At 43.6% G+C, this 22276-nt stretch overlaps 1 protein-coding gene across 11 annotated transcripts in view; it reads left to right on the forward strand.

Annotated features, from left to right (window-relative positions):
* Positions 1–22276, forward strand: part of LOC121604626 (nuclear factor 1 X-type-like) — a 114224-nt gene that overhangs the window by 75590 nt on the left and 16358 nt on the right. For 6 of the 11 annotated variants that reach the window (XM_041934197.1, XM_041934190.1, XM_041934199.1 and 3 more), the window contains 6 exons: positions 14655–14717; positions 15040–15114; positions 15381–15501; positions 16010–16045; positions 16439–16566; positions 18217–18291. In XM_041934197.1, coding sequence (XP_041790131.1) covers positions 14655–14717; positions 15040–15114; positions 15381–15501; positions 16010–16045; positions 16439–16566; positions 18217–18291 — 498 coding nt within the window. The remainder of the gene's footprint in view (positions 1–14654; positions 14718–15039; positions 15115–15380; positions 15502–16009; positions 16046–16438; positions 16567–18216; positions 18292–22276) is intronic. The other 5 variants (XM_041934192.1, XM_041934201.1, XM_041934196.1 and 2 more) reach the window with 3 other exon arrangements.

Raw genomic sequence — 22276 nt, forward strand, 5'->3', positions numbered from 1 at the left:
AGGCCTCTGTTGTCTGGCAGAAGCCTTGGAGTCGCCTGCTGTCTTCTGCCCAGACTGAGTGCTCTTTTCTGGGAGCGATAGTGAGGATGAGAGGAACATTGCGACATTATGAGAGGGGAGAAAGTGTGTTTGTGTGTACATGTAAATTTACTGATTATATACACACCTGAGGCATACGTTATCTCTCTGTCTTCCTCTCAATCTCTCTCACTATCGCGCACACACACACACACACACACACACACATACACACTGACCCTATGTGGCACCGATGCGGCTCCCTAGTGAGTCCCTATACTATCAGACAGATGGTGGTCTGCTTAACTGTACATCTACATCCTGATTGGTTTATCCACTTGTCTGTGTTGGTGCCATCACTTTTTTGTCCCGAATCCAAGCTGTTCGGCGCTATCCTCACTACGAGGGTTATCACCATCACCATTTGTTGGATTAGCTTGTTAACATTGTTTTTAACAGTAACTGACTTTTTCCTATGTAGGTTAAAATGATTGGCAATCTGTCCGCTTCTCCAGCAGTAATGCTCTTTTAGTTTGTTGGTACTCATGCTTAAAGTAAGCATCAGTATGCATTAAGGTTGCCATGATTCTCCAAATCTATGATTCGATTAGATTTTGGATTTAAACATTTATTGCAACACTAACGACTAAGTCATTGTTAGACTATCAAGTCTTGATTTGTAAAGATGAACAGATCATTGTCATTTACAAATTTGAAATTATTATTAAAAGCTACATGGTATCATTGTGATATAATCAGCATGCTTTTTATTTTTGTTTTTTTTGTACCACCATAAGGCCATATGGTCTATTTAAAGGACCTGTGTGTAGCATTTAGTGGCATCTGTTGGTGAGGTTTGCTGATTGCAACCAACTGAATACCCCTCTTGCCTCACTTCCACTCTCTTCCAAGCATGTTGCACAAGTGACTTCAGAGAAGCAAGAGGATTTTAGTTCTGTTTCTCTGTCATCTCCCACTCCAGCAGCAGCCACGGTGTCAAGTTTAACTCAAGTAGTTGGGGCTGGAGAGAAAAATACTGGGAGCCCTTTTCAATCAATATTTGATCCTGAATCAAAATCATTATACCTCTATCAAGCATGTGTGTGAGTATGTTTGTATATTAATTGCACGTTGAACAGAACAAAATCAATATTCATCTCATATACACATACAAACATTGCTTTTTTTGGAAACATTTTATTTTTTTCACCCTGTTTTTTTAATGGTTTTAATGGGTCACCTGTGTTTGGGTGATGTAGTTAGAAGAAACTTAATGGCTGCAGTGCTTTGCTTAGAATCCTCCAGCCAGCTGTTCTTTCATGGGCCAAAGCACCACAGGTCAGTTTCATTCATTCCCTTCATCTCTACATCCATATAGTCACCCATTTTACGTGTGCATGTGGCCCTCCACTTCATCAAACATCAAATCCAAAGACACACAGACACTGAAGCATCCTCGCAGGGACACCCACTGGTGATGCAGACTTCTGGGTTGACTTGAGGCTGGCTGTTGCGCCTGGCTCCAGCTCCCTCACATGACCTCACCCTTTATCCCTCACCACTCTCTCCAACTGCCCTCACCAGGCCACACAATAGACAAAGAGTGCCTCGAGTGTGTGTGTTTGTGTGTGTGAGTGTGCCTATGTAAAAATGTATCAACATTACCAAGCAACATATCATGTCTTTTCAAGCATTGTGTGGTTGAAGTGTGTGCACCATGAGCCATTCTTGATAAGATGGCAGTTCAGCGCCCGAGACCTGGCACTCAGGGGCACAAGTTCACAGTCTGCCTCCTCTGCCATTTACTTGCCAACTCCTCCCCTCTACCTTGCTTCCTCTCTTCCGCCGCCCTCACACATTCCTCCTACGTGGTCTTTAATCCTCCGTCTGCGTAGCAACACTAAAACACATGCAGACACACCAACACACTGATACAAATGCACACAGCAGCTGACATGAACGCATATTGACATGGCACAAAGTGATCGATCGTCAACCCTTGTCAACCTGGTAAAACTTTGCTTTCATTGGCTCATACGATCTGACGTCATGGTTGTGATTGGCCAGTGTGTGCCCACACCCCTGTGTACACACAAATGCACACACACACACACACACACATACACACATAAGCACATTGAAGCACACTGTTTGCTCTACTTCCTGCGTTGAGCTGTCTGGCTGGCATCATCTCCAGCTACAGTGCCAAGGGGTCAAAGGTGACCACCGCTTGGCAGCACTAGCTCCATGTCCTTCCGCTCTTCTGTGGGTATGTGTGTGTGTGTGTGTGTGCGTGTGTGTTGTCAACGTGACAGCATGACCTCTTTGATCAAGTTTGCACTCCTGGAGTTTTCCTCCATGTATATGTACAATACAATATATACAGCCTTTACATCCTTCACTGTTTTTACTCTATTCCACGACTTGCCAACAGTTCCTTTCCTCCTCTCCTGCTAGCATCCCTGCTCTTCCTTTTGCTTTTGATTCCCCCGTCCACCTCCCTCTTACTTTCTGCCTCCCACCCTCCCTCTGTCCTCTTGGCACAGATTGACAGGGTTGAGTCACTTGGATTGTTCGTACTTCCCAGTGAGACACATATTGTGTCAGTGTCCAGACCACTGAGTGGTGCACTGTATGTGTACAACCCAGCAGAGAGCAACAGTGTCTAATGCATATTGTATAAAACTGCCTGTGTCACTGTGTATACTTAGCCGAAAAATTACACTGTCGCAATGAAATATACATCTTAATTCTCGTTATATTAAAAAGTTTTTTCCAAGAGAAAATAATTTTGATTATGGCTTTTATGCATTCCCAGCAGAACAATCATTATTTTCAAATGCATTCAAATGGGATGGGTTCTCTCTTTACTTTCATCATTACATTTCTCATGAGCAAAGAACTTAAGAGATCTTCTGTAATTGGGTCTCTTGCTCAAGTGCAACACACTCACCCAACTGACTTTGACGTATTGTTATGTTCATAAAGTGGCACATTTGCTCTGAATTTTCATTGAAGTGTTCCTCGGGAGAAAAAGACTTGGCTGCAGGAAGAATGTTTGTTATCACTGTTATCTCAGTGGTGCTTTTGGAGGAGTTGGCAACCTTGCTCAGTATCACTTTGTGAGTGTGTGTGTATGTGTGTGTGTCTGTTTTGAGGATGTTTTCTCACTCTTATTAACGTGTCCTTGGCTGTGCCAGTGCTCCAGCATTCTATTAGTGTAATTCACTTTCTTTTATGTATCTTGTAAAGAAATGCGAAGAGCCTGGGAGATAAAAGCAAGGGAAATAGTACCGGTGTAATAGACATGTAAAAAATAACACTCAGAAACAAATATAATGTTAAATAGGGAAGGACATGGGCATAAAGCAGGTGGTCTGAGTTATTTACATTGAAATGAATGATGTGTTTTTTACCAGATAGAGGAATAAAGAGTAAGTGTAATACAGGAAGAGGGAGGAATAGAAAGAAAGACAGTTCCAATGCTCGAACATGGGAGAGGCTTACCTTAAAGCACCCCTTTGCTGGCCAGACAGGAAGTGTGTGTAACAGCCTCAGCACAAAGACCCACAGTGTGTATCTGGGCCAGCAGGAAGAGGGACTGAGGGAGGAGAAATCCAAGTCTCAACACAGGCCTTCCCTTGCTCCCCAGCTCTATATTCAGCTCTGTACTGTACTTTCTCGGCAACATTTTCAACTTTTCTTTTTGCAAAGCTGCACTCAACTGCTCTGCATTGTACTGGTTTACTTCACTCCAATTGTCATTTCTATCTTTTATCTTTGTCCTGCTATACTCTCAACTCCTGTCTTGCATCCTCCTTAAGAATTGACCTGTAATAAACAATGTACTGTCAAGGTAAGCCTAACATAAGATAATGCTGTACAGTGTCACACTACAAAACAGCTTTCTCAAGACTCGCTCATAACGTATTTCTTCTCTGCTTTCTTTTGGCAAAGTTTTCACATTCTTTTATTGCTGTTCTCCTCTGCCGCAAATATGCCTTCTGTCACAGTGCTATGTTTTTGTTTTGTTTGTTTGTTTTTTTTCCATTTTCTGACCGTGTTCTGTTCTCTTGCAAATCTACATTCCCCCGGCTCACATATCTCTCTCTCTCTCTGCACTTTCTGGTAGGTTTGCCCCTCTCTAACTGCCTCTTTGTCTAACAACGCTCAGCTCCTGATGTTGTTGAGTGTGAGGCATTTTGATTCGAAACACTTTATTTGAACACGATAGTATGCGGGCTGTGTGTTGGATCTCGCTATCTAAGGGCAAAATGCAGTAGGGATAAGCTCCTACTCACATCTCAATAATATTCACGGCTCCATATTTCACTTTGATTTTATTCACATCACATCTCTCTCCCTTTTCATCTCTTTGTCTCTCTTTCTCTCCATTCCTGGCCTGCTTCTCTCTACAGTCTAGAGAGTGAAGTCTGAGCTAGCTGAGACGCCTGGCCCAAGGCCTTGTTGCTTTATTTGCATTTCACCATGCTCTCTATGTGCCAGGAAAATGCCACCTGGTGGTGATAACCCCCTACTGCAGCCGCCCATTCAGTGTGCTTGTCTCGCTGATGTTTGTACTGTATCTTGTGAGAGCCAAGTAGGTAGTGGCAAGAATAAGTGTACCCCCCACCCCCCGCCCCCCTTCCTCCTTCCCTCTACCTCCCCAGTGTTCCCCTTCTCTTTCCCTTTCCGGCCTTTGTGCAGCTGTATTTATTTGGGCTGGCTGGAGCAGGGCTATGCAGAGACACTGGTCCTGACCACGCGTGGGCCCCCGCCCTGGTTGACGCCTTTAAGCTGAGTAGAGATGGAGGTTGACAGGGTAATAATGCTGGTGTCAACACCACTTACAGGACAGTTATATCAGTATCAGCTCAGCAGGGGGACGTTCACACTCTGTTAGGCTGGGTCGTGAACCGTGCTGGGGGCCCCCAGCCTCAGACACACACACACACACACACACACACATACATACACGCAGTACACTCGGGTCTCTGCTCATGAAGCAGCTTAGATGTACGTGATCGCAAAATGCTCATACTCATATACAGCAAACTCATATTTAAACACACATGCATGCACAGGCTGAACATATTAATTCAGCATATAACGTTTTATAAAATATTCTTTTTAATATACATAATAATCTGTGTGTTGAGTTGTATAAATTCAAATTTAATTGATCAAATCAGGTACATTTCATATGAGAGTGCTTTCTTTCCCTGACACGTGTCAGTTGGAAGAGTGTGTGTGTATTTGAGTGTGCATGTGTCTTCTTGTGAGTCTTGCACCTTGAGCCCTAGCGGTCCTTCAGGACTTTGAGCGGCTGTCCAAAAGCAAGTTTTGTCAGCATGACTCCAAGCACAGAATCCCATTTACACTATTCATATTAATTATGAGTCAGACTTCTGTTGGAGGCGTCTGTGACCGCATTGCATAGAAATAAGCATCAGATTGGATGCTAACAGGGTTGCCTGTTTCACAAACTATATTATTGCCCAGCTAAGTGTTTTTAGCCATAAAGGAAATTACAACATATATAATATACAGCCAGTTCTCATTTTGTTTGGCATAGAGCCAAACTGTCTGTTGGATACACTTAAGCTTCTTGAACTCTCACAACCTTCTTACATAAATTGTACCTGCCACCTGCAACTGCCACACAACAGGAAATACCCAGAACATGGACTTCTACAACATGTAGGCTTCCAGTCGAATAGTTACGAATCCTCTGCTGAAATTCAGGCTAACCATAATAAAAAGTCTGATTTAAAATGTATATGCAAGTTATGAACGGGATAATAAAACGCATGGATATGCTTACTTTAACCAAGAGTTTTAATCAAGTCTGACCTGATTCAACTGATATTGCATCTGTTTCAACTGACCTGTGAACCACTGCAGCATCTAATAAACCCAGACTTGGGTTGCACCCAGATTTTATTAAGACTGGCACATGCTGTTAGCAGGCTCAAACCTTTGTCTGTTGTCTGATTTTAACATTCAATACATCATCCTGACGTTTTGGGACTATTGGCAATAACGTAGTTATTCCACTGACTATTTTATTCTTTATTTCATCTGCATTCATTTTTCTTTCAGTATATGTAAAACAAGCTGGCAAGCTAACAAATATTGGCAATCCTAACACAGCGCATTGTTTCCCATGCTCTGATTTAGGGCTGCTCTGTTATGAGGAAAATCATAATCATGATTATTTTGGTCAATACTGACATCATGATTATATAACAGGGTTACTCATATACTTTGGAAACATCATGCATTTATTGAACTTTAGAAAAAAGACTTCTTTCTTTCTTTTCCTTTTAACAGTGGATTTTCATAAACTTTAATACAGTTCAACTGAAAATAAACTGAAAATATGTACAGCGGAATGATACATGTGACATTCTGATATTAGACTTTATTCTGAATGTAGCACTTTCTGATTAAGACGGGGGATATGGCGACATTATTCGAGTTTTAGGAGTGTTCTTTGGATATGTAGACAGTGCATTTGGAAGATGCCTGTTATTTGGGGGTTTTTGATGCAGTTTTTCATGTAGTCTGCATGTAAACGGGGACATTCATAAAAAAATCATTTTCATAAGCCATGTAAGCAGTTTAGGAGAGATATCGTCTTTTTTGGAATAAGGACAAAATCCACAATATTTTGTGCATGTAAACATACTCAGTGTCAGCTCTGAGCATGTTATACACACACACACACACAGTAATCACTGTAGAGAGCCGATACATGCACTGCAAGTTGCCATAATCTAGACTCTTTTCTAATTTATTTGTATGAGGTTTCGGGACTGCTACAGTGTGTAACAACCATCCCTGCCTGCTCTCCCAACATAAGTTCCCTGTGTGAGTGTGTGTGCGATTGCTGCGTGCACCGGTGCACCATGTCATATCTTCCTGTCTAATAGCTGAACTAGTTTTACCTTCCTTGTTGACCAAAGGCTCTCTTTCCGCATCTGGGCTCTGAACTAAACATGCCACAGCCTGGCTGCGAGCGAGCTTGGGCTTTTAGGAAGGGGTGAAGGGCACTGAGGCACTTCGGATTCATATTTGAAAATAAATTCAGATAATCACCCATCCCTACTTTGATTTAGGGAAACAAGCCATGGAATGTGTGCGGATACTGATTCCATGACTCATTTTCAGCTCAATACAGGAAAATGATAGAGGAGGACAACATGACTGATGAATGATGAAAACCTAAGCCTTGATAAACTAACACCTTGTTAAAGAAAAAGAATAAAATGAAACTAATGTAATGGTGGGAGTTGACTATCAAACCTTTACTTCAAGCTTTACTTCAGGAAGAAGAACCAGAAAATCCAACATACTGCACCAGTTTTGTACAAACTTGTGAAACCGGACCTAATTCATACACACATGACAGTTGATTCACACATCCTGTACTGAAGTTCATAACTCTCAGGGGAAGTCATTTTTCACTCCTCAAGTGCATTTAAAGTAAGCGTTTGGCTTACTTTAAATGCCACAAGTGAATGAGTTCACTTCTGATATGCAGAATATATTCACACACTTTTAACAATTTTAACAAAAATCTGAATTTCTTTTATTTGCCACTTTTACCACATACAGTAATGAAGGACTTAAAATTGTGTAATTGATATACCTTGGGTTTTCATGCTCTTACTCTCGGAATTTCCCCAAATTGATTTTTATAGGCCATTGGGTAAGCTAATTTAATATAATCTTCCCCTTTTGGGGATACCACCTCTGGGCCTTCAACTTAATAATTAGCCTAGCTTATATTGTAGCAGCTTGGGGATACCCTGGTGATTTAACAAAGCCAATATCTTTGGCTAAAACATGTCTGAAGAAACCGTTCCTGTTTTTAGGAGGCCCCTATAACCCACTGTTGGGTCCTAACCCAGGGATGGAGAAACATAGCTGTGTAGTACGTAGCTGTGTAACACAGGTCCTCAGTAATCTGCACTGATGGAGCCAAGAGGTGATGCAGGGGTGAGGATAAGAGGATGAATGGAGAGAGGGAGGAACAACGGGAAGGAGTGGAGCGGATAAAGGAGGGGGGTATGTATGGGCATCCAGCCAGCCACATAGCCCCCCAAACCTCCACTCAGCACCCCACCCTCTCACTATCACCCACTCCACCCATTCCCTGCGAGTTCATGCATACTCTCTAGACCCATAACCCCCTCCCATTCCCTCTTCCACTTTCTTTTGCTCCCTTTCCTATCCTCCATGCACCCAGCCTTGTAATCCCTCTCTCCCTCCTGTCTCTGCTCCTCCCTCCATCCTTCCCCCTCGTCCCTCTCTTCTTCTCCTCCTCCTCCCCTCCATCTCTCGCTTTCTTTCCATTCCTCCCCTCGTCTCTCAGCATCCTTCTCTCCTGGGTGTTCTTGCCGTGGTGTGGTACTGTTGGCAGAGCGTGGGCGCAGGCGGCACACAGACGGGAGCACAGATGGGCAACAAGCTGCGCAGGGCGGCCAGGCACACCTGCTCCACACACACACACACACGCACACACACGCACACATACAGAGCCCTACTCCGCCACCTCGTCACACAGCCTGCCTGCCTGGCAGCGTGGCACAGTGATACATGGACACAAACACAAATACACACGGACACACATGCATACATACGTACTTACATACATTCATTTGCACATCCATACGTACATACAAATGTTTGCGCACACACAGATACGCATGTATTTGTAGTGTATACACTGTGCAAGCAGTGGTTTCTGTACACACGTAATACCTCATTTCACCATCGAATAGTTCAGTTTCCACTGACATTTTTAGTCTCTTGTGACTCTTAAGGATTTCAAGTTTCACTTTGAACTTTTTGCTTAGAACAGAGTAAACATTCGAAAAGGTCACATTCACACTTCTGGTTCACCACATGGGGATGTGGTTAACACTTTTAGGACAAAAGCATTATTGCACACATACGCACACACTCACACACACACACACACACACATATACATACACTAAACAGTGGCAGTGATAAAGACTTCTTAACACTGAAACATAAATATACCCTCATATGACACAGACTTAAATAATAAAAAAAGAAAACAGAGAAAAAAATATATAAATAAAAAAAGAAAAAATAAATAAAATAACGTCCAATAAAAGAGCTGAGTGAACATCTGTGTGGGATAGCCGGGGGGATTAGGAGGGTTTGGAACATTTTAAGCGCATTAAGGATTAAAAAAAGGTCAGAATGTTTAGCAACATACCGATAAACCTCTTAAGCGAAACCCAATTGGGAGGCTGTACCGCGTTATCCTGTGTTTTGGGGAGGAGAGGAGAGGAGAGGGGGAGAGTAGAGTTGACATTTGTTCCAACAAGGAGGGGAATCTCTGTGAACCAACAGTCTGTGCACATGCATGTCGTTACACACATATGGACACACACTGGTTTAATGTGGCTACAGAGTACATTAGCTCACTTGTTGGTTTGTGTGTTGATTTTACGAGTGTGTGTGCTTGTACTGCACAGACTCACAAATGACCAGCGCTGTTTATGCATCTGTCAAACAGTGGTATGCCGCTGCAGAGCCCACTTGTCACTTCTTTCATTTCTGACCTTGACTTTTGCTGTGGTTTCATCCCAAGTTTATAATCATCAGTTCGTATGTTTCCACACTTGCAGAAACATAATTTGTGCATTTCCAGCTTTTGTCTGTCACAGTAGCGCGCGTGGCGCTTTTAGGTCATGTTTGAATGTGTTTTAATCTGGACTTTTTTTCGGCTGAGCTTTAGTTCCCTGCTTTGCTCTGCTCCGCTGGCTGTCTCCTCGCCACGAGGAGTGACAGACTGGCAACTCTGCCTGACCCCTATCGCCAGTCGGTCAACAGCACAATCCAACAGGTCACTGAGCCAAAGCCTAATCCACAACTGATGGATGGATGGTGGGTTGGTCGTTCGCTCGGTGGGATGGATGATAGACCAGAGATCAACAGTGCAGCTTGTACTGTAATAACAGGGGAGAGAGTGGAGCAGTGAAGACAGTAAATAGAAGAAGATGTGGTGGAGGGATGAGAATGATTAGTTGTGTCGGTTGAGAACAGGGACGGAGGTGCTTATACTGTGGAAGACATGAAAAGAATGTCACATAAGACAAAATATTATGACGAGGAGAATGCAGCACAGATTGAACTGATGCAGGGAAAAGCCACAGAGATATGTGCCGGATGTCAGAGAGATGGTAAGAGTTATCCCACACAGTGAAAGATGGAAGGATTGTGAGAGGCAGAGAACAACCACAGCGGGGGGTACAGTACTGTATGTCAAGGCCATGACGACTGGGGTTATGTTGATTGTGGGGAGGGTCGTGAGATTTGCCCTGGAGCCTGTAGGGAAAATTCTGCAATCAGAGTTAGAATGCAGACGCCAACACAACCTCACCACAGCAAGCCTACATGTATCAACATATCCTGTGCTAAACAGCGAATGTGTTAGCAAACATTTAGTCGTTAAATGTCAAATTTGGGTGCAATGTTAGCACAGGTCTGGTCTGCCAACCCCTACAAAAATTATCCCAGTCTTTTCATCATACTGGATCTGGATCACACTCTCTTCACTCATTTACCTTGGCTGTTCAATAAAGAACAAGATGTCGTTGTGAAAAAGCAGGAATTTTTGGAGTTTCTTTCTGATCATTTGTGGAAATGTGCATCGTAGTTTTACTTACGTAGAAACCCAACTCTAAAAAAAAAAAAAAGTTGGTACGCTGTGTAAAATAAATATAACAATGTGACAACTTGCTAATCCTTTTTGACATATACTGAATTGAAAACAGTATAAAGACAATATATTTAATGTTTTACCTCATCAACTTCATTGATTTTCGTAAATATCTGTTTATTCTGAATTTGATGCAGCAAAGTGTTCCAAACAAGTTGGGACAGGAGCAACAAAGACTGGGAAAGTTGTGGAACGCTCCAAAAACACCTGTTTGGATCATTCCACAGGTAAACAGGTTGATTGGTAACAGGTGATAGTATCATGATTGGGTATGAAAGGAGCATCCTAGAAAGGCTCAGTTGTTCACAAGCGAGGATGGAGCGAGGTTCATCACTTTGTGAACATGTGATTGTATTAAGGATGTTACTACATGGATTCAGGAACACTTTGTAAAACCGTTGTCATTAAACAGTTTATCCACAGATGATTACATTAATTCATTTTTGTTTTGCACAGCATCCCAACTTTGTTGGAATTGAGTTTGTACTTGATTTTGAAGAATTATTTCTCTTATTTACCAGGATGTTCATGTTTAAGGCTGAAATGAAGTCAGTAAGTTAAACTGAGCAAAATTGTTCGCTAATAATCTAAATTCAATCTTAAAATCTGACTTGATTAATTTTTTGAACCAAGTTGGAGGGTAGAGCCCAGTTTGTGCTCATGACTGTGGCTCCATCGCCCCAACTGTTATATCAGGATTGACTCTTGCTCAGAACAATGTCGAGTCAGTCTTGTCAATCCAGTCCAACATAGGTGGTTATGAGAAAATAAGTGCAGGCCTAACAGTTTTAAACATGCTTTATGTGTGCGTCATGGGGTCACACTGTGTGCACACTCGGCTTTTATCTGTGTCTATTTTTTTTGAGGGGGCTGCGGGGTAGGCTGACATGTCTGAGGTTAAAGGATGGGGTTGGTGGAGGTGGAGGGGCATCGTGGGGGCTGCAGGACTATGATTGGGGTTGCTGAAGGGAGGGCTTTGGGGGGCTGCGGTGGGAAGATAAGGGACGGGATGTGTGGTTAGGAGGCGGGGAGGAGGGGAAAGGGGGTTGCTGCTGCTGTTGTAGGCTGCAGCTGGCAGAGTGGTGATAACCAGCAACTAGACCTCCTCTGTCTTACCTCCCTCTGTCCTGTCCTCCTTGCTTCTCTACCCAGTTATATGATGCACTGGTGAACTCAACAGCGGCACTGATTTCCGATGAATGATGTAGTGCTGTGTTCCAAGCACAGTGTTAGCTGCCGAAGGAGCCAGACCTCAGAAAACTAGAGACAGAACTGTTGAAAGCTCCATTATCTAGCTAGGTCATCTTATTGTACAGTCTCCAGGACAGCTTTTCAGGACTTGAATAAACTCTCTGTAGACAGGACAGAGCATATTAAAAAAAGCCTCCTTGAATTAGAAACAATTTGGAAAGAAAATAGGGGTCACTGTCTCTCTTGTAAACCAACATCTAGCCTTCTTTCTTCCTGATGGGGTGATGTGGTTTGAGGCCTCAGGGTGACGTTGAGGACAGCTATCAGTGTCTCTGCTACTGCGCATATCTGCCTGACAGTCTCTTATCTACCATGAGCCTCAGTTTTCACTCTTAGTCTTTCACACCTTGGCAACAGCATAACATGTTGGGGTCATGACAGGCCAACGGTAGTCAATCTAAGCGACAGTGAGGACAGGGTTTCCAAGTGCAGGTCCACGCTGAAAAAACAGTTGTTCCCTGTCGCTTAATAAGATTTACAGTACATGATTCCAAAGTAGGGGGCATTATGGTATGTTAAAGGAGGTCTTCAAATAAAAGATATCAGAGATATAGCAATTCCATGGTGTGTGTCAATTAGAAGATTCTCCGTGGTGTCAATCCAGTATTGTGCGAAGGACTGAACTTGTTCTTTTAGAAGAAAAAGTGGAAGATCCTGGGTTCATTTCTGTTCATTCTGTATTGCATTTTTTTTTAAGTAGGAAGCAGGCTTTGCTAAAGTCACTGTGGAAACTTCCATCTGTGCGCGCTCCCTCGTAGTCTTGTGAAGGTTTGTGGCTGCAAACCACACCCTGTAACTTATGCATTAGATGCATATCACATATCTCCCTAGCATACTGTACATACAGTGAGGCGGTTGTGTATCCAACCAGTGCGTGCATGGTGTGAGAAATAGAGTATTTACAATATTGTAGAGGCCTGTGGTGAAATACTACACGACGGTAAGAAGTCCAGTGAAGTCAGGTTGTTTTTTCAACAGCTTTCATTGGCCATCATATATGTTTACTCTCAGTGTGTACCTCAATGTTTGTCCACGTATGAGTGTGTGTGTGTTTCAAAGTGTCTGGGTGCGTGTGCGGCGGGGGCGCAGCCTCGTATGTTTGGAGTGAGTGCCGTCAGTTAGCTGGAATGTGGCGCTACCGCCAATGCTAAGATGGCTGCCAAGCTCTAAGATGGCTGCCAGGATTACACCCAGCCAGTGAGAGAAAGAGAAGAGCGAGAGATTCTGCATGAGAAAAGAGGGGAAAAAAGAAGCTCTCTTTCATTTCTGTGCTCTTTCTGTCTTTCATTCTCGCTCTCGTCTGTCTCGCCCCTCTCTCTGTGGATAAGCAGTGCTTCGTAGGCAGCGAGACAGGTCTGTTATTGTTTCTGCTCAGTAATCTCTGGCTTAGTGTGGCTGCAAGGCAAGTGCTGCTGGCAGGAGTCTGTGTGCTCTGTTATCACCTACAGCCTACAGATAAACACCTCCTCTAGCTAGCTTGCTAGCTAGCTACAGCCTAGCAAGGCCTGAATGCATGGTCAAGAGCAATAGCCCCCCCCACACACACACACAGCCAGTCCTTTAAATTGAACTCAGTCTTAATGGTGGTCGCAAGGATTGAGGCAAAACATAGCCTGTGTTTTATATATCCATAAACATATATGCATGCACACGTGACGCCGCTTTTCACAACCTGCATGAGAATGCACCATCTTTAGACCAACTTTTTCAGTGCTCGTGTTACAAAACCTCATTTTGAACCCTCCTCTCTCAGCCTGCAGCCCCTCCAGGCCTAATTGTGGCCCTTTGTTGCCAAGACTTGGCATGTTTGTGTCTGCTCATGTGAGTGGAGCACCAATGCTTTCATAGGCCAGTCATAACAGGTGCGTGTGTGTGTTTGTTTTGCTCTGCTGTCATTTGATCCCAAGAGGCAGAGTTTCTGTCTCAACTTTAACATACTCTGCCTCAAATCCCTCGGGCCGGCCAAACTGGCATGGTCAGCCTTTTCACAGGGTCTGTGTGCTTAAGTTTGTGTGTGTTTGTGTGTGTGTGTCCATGCAAGGATTACAGCATGTATTAAAGTATGAAACAAAAATTAAAGAAAGAAACAGATTGAGAGAGAGTGTGCACGGTTGTGTGTGTGTGTGTGTGTGTGTGTGTGTGTGTGTGTGTTATGTGTAAGGTGCTCTGTTTACGCAGACTAAATCCCTACCAGCAAGAAGGTATTAAATAGGATTAGGGCGAGGGATATGATTGCGTGGTTAGATACTAAATGGCATAGCAGCACACTGTAAATCATTGCACCTTAAGTCAGGAGGGACAGAGGGAGATGGAAGAGAACATTCTTAGATACAAGACTGTCACACAAAAATGTGTGAATTATCACACACACACACACACACACACACACACACATACACTCACAAGATGTATACCATAGCCCAGCACATACTGCAAGTCCCTCTTATTCCTTCTCACACCTCAGATATCACAGTCTTGGCAGCATGGATACATAGCTATGAGTCATCGAGACATTGCACACTTAGCAGTATGTTTTTGGTTACTTTTTTTTAGCATACAAACCAGATCCTAACCATTTGTCTTTCTCTACTCTCCTCTCCCTGTCTCTGTTTCTGTGCAGAATCCGGACAATCAGACAGCTCCAGCCAACAGGGGGACACAGACATCAAACCACCACCCAATGGTAGGTACACACACACACACACACACACACACACATCCATGTCCAAAGACTGTCAAATTAGCATACTAGAATTGATTCCATCATGCTTATCAGTCTTAACATTTTCCAATTATGGATCCAATTAGGAAACACACTCACACAGATGTTGATTCACAAACATAGTTGCAGATGGTCGCCCTCTCAAAGGAATGTGATGTTCAGGGTTTCTTCCTTTTTTTTTTTTTTTTTTTTTTGATACATGAATTTCTAATTTAGTGTGTTTTTTCCCCCCCAAAGCTTTTGTGTGTATATGTCTGTCCTGATAACATCCTTTTCTGTACAGGGCACCTGAGTTTCCAGGACTGCTTTGTCACATCAGGTGTGTGGAACGTGGCGGAGCTGGTCAGAGTGTCACAGAGTAAGTTGGAATTTGGTGGCTTAAAATAAATTTGTTTCCTGATGGGACTAGGAACCGCAACAACAACGATACCGTTTTGACAATATTTATATACAGAAGGAGCCCAGTGTATGCCTTTTAAGTGAACATGCTACTGAGACACAACGTAACTTTATGGATGATTGTTTTCCTCCAATGAAAATCTTTGGAATATCTCTGGAACATAAAATACATATCATCTTAACTCTTACTTATTTTTCTCTCTCCTTGCCTTTTCTCCCTTTCAGCTCCTGTAGCCACAGCGTCAGGTCCTAACTTCTCACTGGCTGACCTGGACAGCAGTCCCAGCTACTACAACATCAACCAGGCTTTGGGGCGGCGCTCCCTCACCTCCCCTCCTTCCACCAGGTAAGCAGTCCCAACTATGATTTCGCACAGACAACAGTAGGGCACTGGTGTATCGAGATGTATGTTGCCCAGAAAACAGCAGTGACCATTATACAAGTCCAGCTGTCCACCATTAGTGGAGTCCCTTGTGGGTGAAGCTACCATGTGGCAGTAGTAGTGCTACCTTGGTATGCGATTCTCTGTGAAGCCAAGGGCAGACTGTAGGGAAGTGTGAAATCACAGTAATATCTGCCAACGGGATATCGCTTCTTATCGGAAGGATGACTTTACTGGCAAGTAAAGTACGCCATTTCATTGAGGTTTCTCGCTATAAATGGCATTTAGTACTCCAGCCCATTCCCAGTCTTGGAATCTGTCCTGAATGTCTTCATATATATGTGTGTGTCTCTCTGTTAGCTGCTCTCCTCTTTATGAATGTGTGATGGCTCTTTCTGCTTTTTCCTCTTTTGTGTCTTTCTTAACTTGTCGCTTTCTCTCTTCTTACCTCTGTCATCTGCTGTCACTTTAGGTCTGAGGTGGAGTTGTACGCAAACCTTCCAAGGAGGTAGTTATAAACACCTACAAAGACACAAACTAATGTGACACACGCACTGAAAAACACACACAAACACACATACAGAGAGAGAGTTTCACTGTGTGGCTGTCTCTGCTTCCTAACTTTTCTTCCTGTTTCCTCCTTTTTCATTCGTAGTTTTGACATTTCTTGTACTCTATATGTTCTGCGCCAAGACTTTGTGACAGTATTATTATTTCCACTAAGATGCAAAACTTGAAGCCTCTTCAAATGTTAAAGTGCTTGTTGATATAATTACTTTCTACGAGGTATTTTGTTCTTGATCCATACATTCCATAACATTATGTATGTTTTTAAAACCGTGTCTCTTCTCCTCCTCTCTTTCTGCCTCCCACATCTCCTCCCCCCTCCTCATGGCCTCAGCTCCACCAAGAGGAAGTCATTAGACGACAGTGAGCTGGAGAGCCCCACAGATGATGTTTTCTACCCTGGGCGCTCGCCTGCTGCCAGCTCCTCCCAGTCCAGTGCATGGCCCAACGACATGGATGCAGGTACCCCTATCCCACCCCGTGCCTGTCACCCACTGAGCAAGCATCATGAAACTTTATCACACACCTGCCTGACCCCCACCCGCCACCACCAAAGTCCAAACTGATGTCTCCATTCGACTTTGTCTCTTCTCCACGTTCCCTACCTCAATAATCCTGCCATCACTCTGGTGACCCTGAACACCCCTCAAAGCCTCCCGCTTACCCACCAACTACCTTTGTAAAGACCCTGTACCCATTCTACACCTTAGAGAAACAGCAACACCCAAGACTGCAGGTCATAAATACCAAAGAGAGAATTTCGACTTGATCATTTGTCAAAAAAAAAAAACAAACAAACATGAGGAGTGCTTACAGGCAGAATGAGTAGGATTTGTCGGTTGTGGTTTGTAAAAAAACATTTAAAGTCAGCTCCTCCTCCTTCGGCTCAGGATGCCTGGTTATGATCTGACACCTGTTATGCTTTTATAGAGTCCCACCCTCACACCCTGCGCACTGTTATTGGCTGGAGGCTACACACACACTGCCCGTATGTTGACACCGAGAAACATCCCGAACACAGCAAAATAGAAATAGACAGGCAGAGGGCAGATGCCACCACACTATTAGTGGGTCATAAGTGATGATCGAGAGTGATTATTTCTGTATGAGTCATGCTTTTTGCTTTTTTTGTCATTTTCTTTAGCAGAATCCTACTCATTCTGCCTTTAACTGATATTGAAAGGGGTGACCAAGATTGACCAGGGTCGGTCACAGCAATAAAAAGCTTTAAATAGTTTAAATATTTATAACCCTGCCTTATATTTAAGCCTATGAAAGAAGACTTGAAATAGAGATGCTTAAATGTTCACAAGCTACCTGCCAAAATAAAGGTGACTTAGGTTCATAATGAAAGGCCAGGTTTAGGTCTAGTCATGAGAAAATATAATTGGCAATAAAACCTTTACACAGTCATCACCTGGTGAACCTATTTCACTCTGATTGGGATAGACTCCTTCCTTATTGTTCAGTAAATGGATTTAAAAGCATCAACATGTTTTAAATTGCAGTCTGTGCCATTTTTTGTCACAATTTTTGCAATCATCATCAGTACAAACCCAGAAAATTGAATCTATCATGGATAAATGGTGCTAAATGCTACCCACCAAATAGCTCCAGACATCAGGAATATAAATGCCAGGATGCATCAGGGATGAAATAACAGCTTACAGCAGCCTATATTAAGGCTTTATGTCAGTGTTTCCATTGTTTTGGCAGTAACCACTGACTCTGTTATTCAGCTTTGGACATCACCCTCTTTATCCTACCTCCTCAGTAATCCTACCTCATCCCCCCAACAACCCAATAACTCCAAGAAAAAACACCTGTCTTGTTTACTTTACATGAGTCCCAAATCTCAAGGCTTCATATTTCCTCATCCTCACCTTAAAGCCATGATCACACATACAGTTTACCCTGATGTTGTGTCAATTATCAGTCACTCACTACCTCCATCGTACACAAATGCTCACTCTTAACTCTCTACCTTCCCTCTCTCTCTCTCTCTCTCTCTCTCTCTCTCTCTCTCTTTCTCTCTGTCTGTCTCTCTCTTTCTTTCTGTCTCTCTCACTCTTCCTCTGTCTCATTGTTAACAATACCCTTTTCCACTTTCAGTGCAGCACCATTTGGCGAGTGTGCAGGAGAGGAAGATAAAACATGAAAACGATGGCGTGCAGTTTCCTTACCATGGTTAGAACAACATTGATTACACTCATATATATTTGCTATTTATCAGCCTTTCTGCAGCTCAGTCATTCCTATGTGTATGTGTGTATATACATACATATGTATATGATGTTTACTGTTTGAATGTGTGTGTGTGTATGACTGTATCAAGGACAAGAGTGCAAGGGACTACACTATACTTGTCGGATCATTTTAGTGATGTTTAGTTGTTATCAGATTGATTTCATTGCTGCTGCTACTCAAAATTTCATTCACTGACGTTACATTTCTTGTGATGCACAGTATCAGGATTGTCGAGGATTATCCAGTTCAGGCTTTACTTTCTGTGTGAAGCATGAGGCTGAAAGTAGCTCACCTAACATACCTCTCTGAAGTCATGTCAGTCCTCCAGCAGCACTTAGATTGACAGATGTCATCAGGCTAACACTGACAATATCAGCAGGGATATTCACATGCTGTGCCCACTCTGCCTCACATGCTCAGTGACACACTCACATATCCACACAGATCGTCACACATGCACATACATATACTGTACATACCCCCCCCCCAGCACGTGCAATGACTTTAACACTTACAACCCCCCTCATACGCAGACGTTCACACATTGAAACACATGCTTATCAGGCTCTCCACCCCTGCAGGTGTTCAGGTGCCTGCCTCGCCTCCATCCCTCTGCCGCTCCATCCCTCCCTTGCTTCAAATCCCTCATTAAGACGCTTACCGTCTGTGGATCAGAGGTGTAAAACCCTTCCTCCTGCTCCCTAGCTCTCCCTTCAACCCTCCATCCCTGTCTCCCTTCTGTCTAATTGAAAACGTGTACAGCAGGAGGGACCCTGGGGAGGGAGAAAACATGTCAGAGGAGAGGAGGAGAGAGAAGCAGAAAGCAGGCAAGTGGATGGGAAAAGTGGGAGGTGAGAGAAGGAAGAGAGGAGAGAAGAAGATTTGGTGTAGTTAAATGGTGATAGCTAATGAGAGAGAAGGGTTATCAGGATGCAAAGTAGAGGAGCCAAGAGTCCTGGTTAGGTTTTGCCCCAGTCTACTCTCACTCGAGTCTCAGCGGCTGCTCTCCTGTTCCTGCTCCACTTAGCTGTAAATGTAATTAAGAGGCTGTTCATCAGAGCCACAACAGAGGCTGCTGCACGCCTTGGCGCACCAGAGCCTCACCTCCCATCTTTTTCCTGTCTCTCTCACTCGCTCTTGCTCTGTGTGTGTGTGTGTGCCCCCTTACTCTCCAAAGTGCACCACACACAGCCTTGTACACCTCCTAATGAGTTTGGCAAATAGAGGTGTAGAATGGCGTGCAAATCTGGACCCTTTACCCAATTAATTTACAAAATCCAAGCGAAAAATTAGGAAGCCAAAAGCTTTTGTAATTATCAGCCGTTTTTTAATTTATTTTTTAATGTTGTGTGGGTTTGGGAATAGTTTGTAACAGTAGCTAGTGCAAAACATGGTTCACACTCAAGAGCGGCCAAGGCAAAAAGTAGAGCTTGAGGTTTGCGTGAGCAAGGATGGAGCGAGTACAGAATGTGTGATTTTGGTACGGTGTGTATCCGATTTTTCCAAAGGATCCCACCTGCCACAGGCAAAGCTCATCTGGGAATTCCTGTCCAGGTGGGGGGTATGTAAACAAGCAGCACACAAAAACACGCACACACACACACACACACACACACACACAGACAAACAAACCAAGCGGCTTCTTGGAATAGAATAGAAAGCACACTCACATACAGGTGTGCCTCACCGTCTGTCCACAGCACCATCAACTCCCCCTGACTCCCTCCATAACCAACAAAACGCACACATCCAGTAACACACACACACACACACATACACACACACACACACATATGCATTTATACATATAAATCACACAAACACAGTTGCTTTCAGAAATACACGTGGTAGATGTGTGCACACATATTACACACACACACACACACACACACACACACACACACACACACACACATGCACAGCTGAAGCATGGACCCAGATGGTGTTTCCGTGTGTGTGTAGCCTTGGGATCCGTGAGGATGCTGGAGACATCTGCTCCACAGGGGCTAGAAGAGGGGTGGGGGAGGTTAGGGGAGGAAAACGAAACAACCATGATTTCATATTAGTTCCAAATGATTGTGAAATTTTCTTGAGACACCAGAGACTTGCGGTGGCGGGGGCCTTTTTTGGTGTTTTGAGTTAAATGTTACAGGTCCGTAGAGGGATTCGGCTGGACTTACATATGTGGTTTAAATCACTAGAGAGAGGAGAATTCCCTCACTTTCCTTCACTTATTTAAACCACTATCTCCTACCTTTTTCAACTGTGTGTGTGTGTGTGTGTGTGTGTGTGTGTGTGTGTGTGTGTGTGTGTGTGTGTCTGTCTGTCTGTCTCTGCGTCTGTGTGTGCTTCAGAGGCGCATCTGGTGGCAGGCCTGTTAGTGCAAAGAGACAGAAGGGTCATCATGGGAGCGCTTGATTGGTTGCCAGTGAAATAATAAGCCTTGCCAAGAGAGAAAACAGTGCAGTTGTGGCACATACACACACACACACACACACACACACACAAGCCAGATCAGACCATTGCACAGTCTCTGAAGTGTTGAATATTGTCTTTCACATTCCCTTGGTGATAGTGACAGTGCTATAACTTCCTATATATACAGATGTCAATCTTCATCTGATCCTCTCTGTGTTTCCTGGCTCTCACAACTTCAGATTCATTTTATACTTCCAAAATTAAAGCACATAACTACCTCTCTGAAACTGTTTAATCTATACAGTTCTGGTTGTTATACTTTCTTCCAAACCCAAGCCTTTCCCAGATCTCCCCTCCAGGGCCTTTCCTTGTTTAAGTCTCTGCAAACTGCTCTTATTTCCAGTTTGCTCCCACCAGTGTGACAGTGTCATAGCAATCACTGCTAACTATTGGTGTCAGAAGTGGGATTGGGGTTGTCTTCATGCTTGGAATCTGTCTGACAGTACAATACGCCCCCAGACTCCTGCTACATTTTGGGCGGGGGGGGGGGGATATATGTCTGCTAAAGACATAAATGGTTCACACATATTCACTCCCACCTGCTTGAGACTTAACTCTTTCACACAGGGAGGGAAGGTTTTACACGCCCCCACACTCCCATAGACTTTCACACGTCTCCAGCTGGAGAACTGAGGAGGAATCGTATTTAATGCCTTCTTTGATGCGGAGGGGCCACGGAAATAGACTACCAAACAACAGTCTAAAAAAAGTTGAAACAGAGAACATTATCACATCACTCACTTGTTAGGAAGATTAGAAGAAAACTTAATGGAGAAGAAATGTGTCCATTGTTTCATCATTTAAATGTGACGGTGTTCTAAAGGTCTTTGTTTTCGTGTGATTGGACGTGTGCTCGCACCTTTGAGTATGTTCAGACGTCGAGTGAGTGTGTGTGAGTGAGAGATAATAACCATATTTAACATCTTATGACATTCCAATTTCATACATGTCGTCAGAGCAACGCATTGAAAAACAAGACACTGCTGCATTTTTCACAGGTTCTGCTTTGCTCTCTCGCTCCCTTGCTCCCTCACATATTTTCATGTCTCCCACGTTCTTCTCGCCTCTCTCTTTCTCTCTCTCCCTCCCTCTGTCTCCTCTCTCTGTCCGTCTGCTTGTCTTTCGCACTCAGCAGCTGCCGTGTCCATACTGTACAGTGTGTGCTATTTCTGAATGAAGCCTTCTTCTCGTGCAGCCAGCCTGTGAGCTTCGCTGAAGCCAGACCACAACTAGCTGACTGTGGCTGTACGGTGGCCATGCTCATACACAGAGAAAGCCTGGAGTTGGCACCTGAAAGAGAGAGAGAGAAACAGAGAGAAAGAGATGAGAGAGAAAAACATACAGTGGCACAGGATAGGTTATTATAGCTACAGATGTGTTTTGGCTCTAAAGCAAAAAGCAGATTCAGATTGGCTTCAGCTATTTTTCCCTTTTTTTTCTTTGAAGA

The sequence above is a fragment of the Chelmon rostratus genome, chromosome 3, assembly GCF_017976325.1.
Source record: "Chelmon rostratus isolate fCheRos1 chromosome 3, fCheRos1.pri, whole genome shotgun sequence".
Taxonomy (NCBI): Eukaryota; Metazoa; Chordata; class Actinopteri; order Chaetodontiformes; family Chaetodontidae; genus Chelmon; species Chelmon rostratus.